Source organism: Vicugna pacos, chromosome 19 (genome assembly GCF_048564905.1).
Source record: "Vicugna pacos chromosome 19, VicPac4, whole genome shotgun sequence".
In the NCBI taxonomy this organism is placed as follows: Eukaryota; Metazoa; Chordata; class Mammalia; order Artiodactyla; family Camelidae; genus Vicugna; species Vicugna pacos.
The window spans coordinates 26,477,563-26,486,127 of NC_133005.1; the positions used below are offsets into that span (position 1 = coordinate 26,477,563).

The 8,565-nt window shown below is 38.5% G+C and overlaps 1 protein-coding gene across 1 annotated transcript in view; it reads right to left on the reverse strand.

Annotated features, from left to right (window-relative positions):
* The window catches only part of UQCC1 (ubiquinol-cytochrome c reductase complex assembly factor 1), an 88,408-nt gene extending 81,933 nt beyond the window's left edge, over positions 1-6,475 (reverse strand). Inside the window, exon 1 of the mRNA XM_006202611.4 lies at positions 6,275-6,475. Within this exon, the coding sequence (XP_006202673.2) occupies positions 6,275-6,298 (24 nt within the window). The 5' untranslated portion in view covers positions 6,299-6,475. The remainder of the gene's footprint in view (positions 1-6,274) is intronic.
* Between the last annotated feature and the right edge of the window lie 2,090 nt (positions 6,476-8,565).

Genomic DNA, 8,565 nt, shown 5'->3' on the forward strand with positions numbered 1-8,565 from the left:
CCCCCACCAAAATAAAATAATTAAATAATACAATAATAAATTTTTTTTAAAAATCAATATAAACTGTCCCAGAGGAAGCCCAGACAACAGCCAAACTAGACAAAGACTTTGAACCCGCTATTTTAAAATTTCAAGATCTAAAGGAAACCATATCTAAAGAATTATAGCAAAGTATGAGAAAGGTACCTCAGCAAAGAGAGAATATCAATAAAAAGAGAAATTATACAAAAAACCAAACAGAAATTCTGGAGTTGAAAAGAACAATAAATAAAATGGAACATTTCACCAGAGAAGTTTAACACCAGATTTGAGCAAAAGAATCAGCAACCTTGAAGATAGGTGAACTGAGATTATCCAGCCTGAGGAACAAAAAGAAAAAAAAAAAATGAAGAAAATTTAACACAGCCCTCAAGACCTGCAGAACACCAGCAAATGTACCAACTTATATACAATGGGAGTCTCAGATGGAGAGGAGGGAAATAAAGGAACAGAAAAAATATGTGAAGAAATACTGGCAGAAAACATCCCAAATTTGGGGGGAGGGTAATAGCTCAAGTGGTAGAGTGCATGCTTAGCATGCATGAGATCCTGGGTTCAATCCCCAGTACCTCCTCTAAGAATAAAATCAATGAATAAACTTAAATACCTCCCCCCACCAGAACAAAAAGCCAAAACAAAAAAAAAAATTAAAATATTTTAAAAAAGAAAACATCCCAAATTTGATTAAAAAAAATTAATCTATAAATCCAAGAAGCTCAACCAACTCTAAGTAGGATAAATTCAGAGAGAACCACAAATAAAAATATCATAATCAAGCTGTTGAAAGACAAATAATCTTGCAAGCAGTAAGAGAAGGCACTCATCATGTACAAGAGATCCTCAGTAACATTAACAGCTGTATTTCTCCTCAGAAACCATAGTGGCCATAAGACAGTGGGATGAAATATTCAAAATGCTGGGGAGGAAGGGAAAAAAAAAGACTGTCAAACAAGCAGAACTATCACTCAAATGTGAAGGAAACATTAAGACTTCCTAGATAAATAAAAACAGAAAATATGTCAACAGCAGACCTGTCCTACAACAAATACTAAAGGGGGAACTTCAGGCTGAAACAAGACCTTTGATAATACAGAGACTCAAATCCACATCAAGAAATAAAGTGCACTGGTAAAGGTAACTATATGGATAAGCTAAAAATACAGTATAAATGTTTTGCTTGTAATTATTTTTGATTTTTATTTTTAATGTAAAAGAAAACTGCATAAACCTTATGAAAGGGCATACAATGTATACAGATGTTATTTGAATGACAATAATGCACAAAGGAGGAGGGAAGTAAGAAGCAGTATAGGATCAAGGTTTTTATATATTATTGAAATCACACTGGTATTAATTCAAATCACATTTTTATAAATGAAGGTATAAACTGTAATTCCTAAGGCAAACACTAAGAAATAACAAAAAATACAGTAAAACCTTGTATCATATAAAAAAAATATCATATTTAACTCAAAATGGATCAAGGACTTAAACATAAGACCTAAAACAATGAAACTCTTAGAAGAAAACATAAGGGAAATGTTTCATGACTTCAGATTTAGCAATGGTTTCTTGGATATAACACCAAAAACAAAAGCAGTAGAAAATAGTTAAGTTGGACTTCATCAGAATTAAAAACTTTTATGCGTCAATGAATATGATCAACAAAGTGAAAAAGCAACCCATGGAATGGGAGAAAATATTTTCAAATCATTTACCTGATTAGGGACTGACTACAAAATATATATATAACTCTTACAATTAAGTAACAAGAAAAAAACCAACTTGATTAAAAACTGGTCAAAGAACTTGAATAGACATTTCTCCAAAGATATATATAATGTCAAATAAGCATATGACATGTGCTCGGGATCACAGATCATGAGAGAAATACAAATCAAAACTATGGTGAGATATCACCTAATACCCAACAGGATGGCCACTATGGGGCAGAGGACAGAAAACAAGCGTTGGTAAAGATGTGGAGAAATTGAAACCCTTGTGCTTTGCTGGTAGAAATGTAAAGTGGTGCAGCTACTGTGGAAAACAGAATGGCAACTGCTCAAATAACTAAACACAGAATTACCATATGATCCATTAACTCTACTTCTGATCACATAATCAAAAACAGTGTCAACAGGGACTAGAACAAATATTTGTATACCCATGTTCATGGCAGCACTATTTCACAATAGCCAAAAGATGAAAGCAACCCAAACATCCATTGACAGATGAATGGATAAGCAAAATGTGGTCTCTCCATACAACAGAATATCATTCAGCATTAAAAAGGAAGGACAAGCTGACACATGCTATAATGTGAATGAATCTTGAGGACTTTATGCTAAGTGAAATAAGCCAGTCACAAAAGGACAAACACTGTATGATTCTACTTATATGAGGTATCTAGAGTAATCAAAATTATAAAGACAGTAAGAATGGATTGCCCAGGTCTGACTAGAGGGGGGCATGGGATTTATCTTTTAATTGGTATAGAGTTTCTTTTTTGCAAGATGAAAAGAGTTCTGAGGATGACAATGGTGATGGAAGCATAACAATGTAAACATATTTAATACCTTAGTGTATCATTTGGTACTATACACTTAAAATTGGTTAAAATCCTCAATTATGTTATATGTATTTTACTACAATTTTTTTTAAAAGTCCAGTGTGGCTTTCTGCAATTTCCACTATTGTCAAAGAAAAGCAAAAATGATTACCAATGCCCAGGACAGCCCATAAAACAGTAAGTCCCACTGCATTGCTCAGATGTCCAGTTCCTCTGCCAGAGCTACTCAGCAATAGCAGTGTTTTAGTTTACTCCTTCCCAAAACTATCACCGGAGAAGGGTAAAATCTGGCCAAAAAGACAGAAGAGGAAAAAATAAGGGGAGACTAATGAGAATGTTTCAGGGATACTACCTCTCTCTGTGGTTTCTTATCTGCAAAGTCAGGGAATTATAGTGCCTATTTTTTCAAAGAGCTGTTGTAAGGATTAAGTTCACATATATAAAGTTATTTAAGAGTGCTTACCACATGGTAAATGCCCTATAAATACAGATATCAGTATTACTGCTCGGGAAATCTCAACATTTTGTTTCAACTACAACCTATATTTCATCTCTCTTTCCTGAACACCAAATCTCCAGCAGCAAAACAAACAAACATCTCCAGCTAGATATTCTCAGTGAAGAACACTGCTATTAATTCAGTCATCCTAGGCAGACCTTGGATTAACTGTTAGACTCTTCCCCCTCCCTCACCCTTAACATCTAATCTCACCAAGTCCTGTAGACTCTATTTCCTCAATATCTCTTGAAACCATCCCTTCTTTAACCACTTTGTCCCTCCCCTCTTAGTACAGGCCTTCATCACTTTTTCTAGGATTATTTAAGTAGTTTCTGACTGGCCTTAGGGACTCCAATCTCAGCCCTCTCTGACTGTTCTATCCACAACTGCTACAGGGATCTATAAAAACAAAAATCTAGTAGTGAGTATATGAGCGTGTACTATGTTGACTTTTTTTTCCTACTTTTAAAATAAAAATTTTAAATTTCAATTTAAAAATGAGAGAAGAAACAAAAATGTTCCCCTGATCAGCATGGTTGGAGGGGAGAGCAATAAAAAAAAAAATTACAAAAGGGCACAAAGAAACTGTAGGGAGTGACGGACACGTTCATTACTTACTATAATGATGGTTTTTCAGGTGCAGACCTGTGTCAAGACTTACCAAATTGTACAATTAAATAAATGTGATTTATTGTATGTCAATTATTACTATTTTTAAAAATTTAAATGAGGGGAAAAAGCAGAGTAAATGCATCAAAAAACCTTTAAAAAGGGAGGGTGGGGATATAGTTCAGTGGTAAAGTATGTGCTTAGCATATGGAAGGTCCTGGGTTCAACCCACAGTACCTCCACTAAAAAATAATAATAAAAGTCATTTTTTTAAAAAAAAAACTTCAAAAATAAATCTTTCCTTTGTTTGTTGAAATACTTCAATGGCTCCCCTCTGCCCTCAAGATAAATCCTCAACTCCTAACTATGATATGCAAAGCAATGCCTCTTCTTCTGCACTTCCCCGTAAGTGCCCCTGAGTCCAGACAAAGAAATTTACTCACAGTTCCTTGGTTGTCTAGCACAGTAGCATAAGCTAATGCTTCTCCTCTATGCCCTTTTCCCCATTCCCCATCTAACGCTCTCCCACTTAGTTCAGAAATCTCCCTGATGGATGCTTGTTCTCAGGCTCTTCTACTCTGCTACCACAGTACCTGGTTCAGACTTCTATCACAGCATTTTGAGAATTATATTAGTAGTTTTCTTTTCTGTCCCTGCTATTAGATTATAAACATGAGAATAAGGTCTAAGTTTTTCATCCTCAGTCCCTCAAGATAGTTCTTAGAATGTAGTAAACACTCCAAAAAGTTGTGGAATTAAAAGGAAGGGAAGGGGAGGAAAAAAAGGAAGGGAAGAAAAGTGTTTAAAATGTCACTTGTACCAACTGATTCTCTTATCAATCCTATTAAACTTACAATTAAGAAACTCTGAGGCTCAGAGAAGTTAAGTGACTTGCTCAAGGCCACACTCATAGTTAAGTAATGGGGCCAAGCTTTCAAACAAGGCTCTTTTGACTCCCAGACAGGTGCACTTTCCTAATCTGTGAATGCCTCACAGTGCCTAATCAAATGCCTCTTCAGAATAGGTGATCAATAAATATCTTCTACTTTCATGTTTACTGTCACTCTCTAGTACACAGGGAGTTTCTGCTGCTTTGTCACATATTACAACATATAAGAAAACTTCAAAGAATTACGATATACGGGTATAAAGTGAAAGTGACTTATCTAAACTTGCTTTTTACCTAAAAAGATGAATGGAAAGGGATAAATAAAAAGGAAAAAATTAACTAACAGAAGGCAGTTAGAGAAGTGGTTTCAATGAATGCTACCATATAAGAAATAAACCTGCAACCATCCACATACTGAGGGGCAAGACTAAGATAGCTAGGGCAGCCATTAACTTCCAAGACAAGTTAAGGTATTCATTTCAGGTCTAGAGCCCAATAAAGTTCTCATCTTTCCCCCCAAATATCCATCTTAAAAACACTTAGGACATCCTAGTTGCCATTTTCCCAGCAGTCCTCAGATCTGAATCAATGGCATCAACAATCACTTCATCAAATGAAACTTTCTGTAGGTTATAGGAGCTACTCTTCAAACTTTCACTGAGCAGCAAGAGGGCACTGCACTCTGCAAGGCTGACAGGGAATACAAGAAATAAAACCGCAGTTCTTATAAGCCACAGAAAAAAAGATTAGAAACTCAAGTTTCTAACACAACTCAAAAGATAGCTAGAGGCAGGAATAGACGGTGTCTGGTATGAAAAACAATGTCCTTAACCCAGTTTTTGAAAGAACTTCCTAGAATTATTAACTCTCCCATCCCTCCAATGCTTAGGAACCAAGCTCTTTATCCTCCTAACCTTTTTCTGCTGCCACTTTCTTTCTCTTTAATTCCTAGAGGTCAGAGTCTGCAAAAAGGATCAGAACTGAATAACAAGAAGTGCAGTAGCTTCCCATACGGATGCTAGTAAGTCGGGCAGTTCTTCCTCACTTATTTCATTCATTCCTTCAGTAAATATCTATTTCACTGTGCTAGGCAAAGTGAAAACAACAGATATGACCCCAGTTCTCATGTAGCTTTCAATCCAGTAGCCTATAACTGTATTCCACTCAACTGTACAGTTACGAATTGATATACTCATCTATGGGACAAACCCAGAGAACCTCAGAATCCGAAGGACCTGCAGATTTTCCTCCATGCTTTGCCCATGAGGACTGTTAAGCCCAAAAGTGACTTGCCCAAGGTCACATTCTGCGTTAGTGACAGAACAGGAACCAGACCCAAGTCTCCCGAAATTCCAATCAGTGCCCCACGCGCTGCCTCCCTCCCCACGAGGGGAAACGGTCACAGGTGGCGACCCAGGAAAAGCAAACTTTGTCAAATTTAGGACCGACGTCACTCTCTCCCCTTCTCCAAAGAGGGGAAGCCACCAGCAAACCGAAAGCAGGGGAAGGTGGGAAGATGCCTCAGTTTCCCCTCAGAGAAGCGGTCGCGCAGCCTCGCTACCGCACAGACTCCGCTCCTGCACGTGCGTCCAGTTGCTCCCGTCCCGCCCTCTCCGACTCCAACCCCGGGGCCCGGCGGGCAACGGCACAAAATTACTCCTTCACTCACAAGGACTCGCACCAGCAACGCCATGTTTCTCAACAACCATTTCCGGGTGAAGGGTGGGCTTCCGGAGTCCCGGCTGCCACCACCCCTTCACTAGATACTCTTTTCGCCTGTGGGCGCCCGGCAACGCGGCGCAGGCGCACAGAGGCCGCTGCGCGCACTGGCGCGCTTTCCCCGCGCTGTGCGCGAGACGGCGGGGCCTGGCGCGCGGCCGGACGGTTGAAACGCGCGCGCGCGCGCGCGCCACCCGCTCTCTTTAGTCTCCGCCAGACACGTCACAGAGGCTCGAGTCCTCCCGGCAACACCCGTCCTCTTTGACCTCTGCCTCGGGCTTTTCGTAGCTCTCTTCCTAACCCCCACCTCACCCAGCCTCAGCCGCCTTGTCAAAGTCCCACTTTCCCAGACTCTGTCCTCACGAGGATTCCCCCCTTTTCACTGCGGGTTGAAAAGAACAGGATCTTGGGAGAATCCCAACATTTAAGGTCTCCCGTAAAAGAGCCTGAGAAGGAGGAGGAACACAGGACACAGCTGAGTTATGAAAGTCGGGGGAAGAGTGCGGCCACATGGTGTCCTGAGACCTGAAGAAGGAACTTTAGGGGTTTCTGTTCGGTTGGTTGTGACTGGGAACATATTTGAGTACTGTTATGAAATTACATTATAAAGATGAAGATACAGAAGAAAAGAATCAAGGATGCAAGGAATTTCCTCAGGAGGTGGGAGAGAATGGGCTTGGCTAGAGGACCTCTTGCATTCATTATATCCCAAGAGCAGTAGAAGAAGGAAGGTGTCATTGTTCCTGGGGTTAGGAAACAGAGGAGCAGAATGTTGAAAGACATCTTTCCTTTTCATTCAGTCAGCATAGATCCATTGAATGTCCACTATGTGCTGTACACAAGACAGGTGTGGATATTGGCTTCCTGGAGCTTGTAGATGAGGGAGGAGGGGCACACAAGTCTAGTAAGCCAATGGAAAAAAATAAAATAGTTTAAAACTGTAGTAAGTGCTATGAAGGAAAAAACAAAGATCTAAACTAGAGAATAACTTGGAAAACTACCCTTTAGACAGTATAGCCAGGTAAGGCCTCTCTGAGGAGATGACAGATAAGTTGAGATCCAAAGGATGAGAAGGAGCCAGCCATGGGAATTGACTTTGAACATGTTAGTCTATCTATTGGAGAGCGAGTGAGGAAAAGAAAATTCCAGGAAAAGATGAGAAAGAACAAGGGTTTATTTCAAGAATGAAAGAAGACCAGAGTGATACTGAAATTAATGTTAAGTAAGTTAAAGAGATAATTAAAAGGGATAGGCAGAGGCTAAATGTTGTGAGGACTTCTAGATGAAGTCTGGATTTTATTCTAATAGGAAGCTATTATAGGATATTAAACAGAGGACATATAATTGGTTCATGTTTAAGAAACTAACTTTGACTACTATGTGTAGATGCATCAGAGGGTGAAATGTGAAAATGGAAAACCAATTAGTAGACTAATGGTCTCCTAACACTGATTTTAGTGTATAGATTTAGTTTTGTTTTTATACAGAATGTTAAAGATTTCTTTCATTCATCTTCCATATGAAGAATTTTATAAGCCAAAATGAAGATGCTTTCTGCACTCGAGTGGGCAACTTACCTGTACAATATTGAAAACAGTGGTGTAGTACTCCTATAAGTAAGTTATGACAAGTGGCACTACATATTAAAAAGAGGTAAGAGAAACATTCTTATTAAGCAGATTCAAGAAGCAAATGTGATGGAAAAACAGTGCAAATTTAAGACCAAGTAAGTAATTCACACAAGAGATGATAAGATGTTGGAGACAAGAGAAGAGATTGAAAAGACTGATACTCAGTTTCCTTTCTGATGGTTTCTACTTTCTCTGTAAACTAGGTGGGAGAGTTTTTCTGCTTAGAGGAACACAGATGGTATGAGATTGCAGTTTAGAAGAGTGGAGAAAGTTTAAAATTTAACAGAATGAAAGAAAAGGGGTCCAGTGAAATATGGAGATCTAGATGAAGTTGGTAACTCTCCAATTTATAAATTTTAATTAATTTTTTAAATTTTTTATTTTTTGGAGATGGGAGGTAATTAAATTTGTTTGTTTGTTCATTTGTTTGTTTGTTTATTGTAATGGAGGTGCTGGGGATTGATCCAAAGACCTTGTGCATACTAAGCATACACTCTACCACTGAGCTATACCCTCGCCCCATTAATTTTAAATTAAAAGGTGATATATTATTACACTCTCCTTTCTAAAAATAAGCATGTTACAGATAAAGCTAAAGTCTCTTACCACT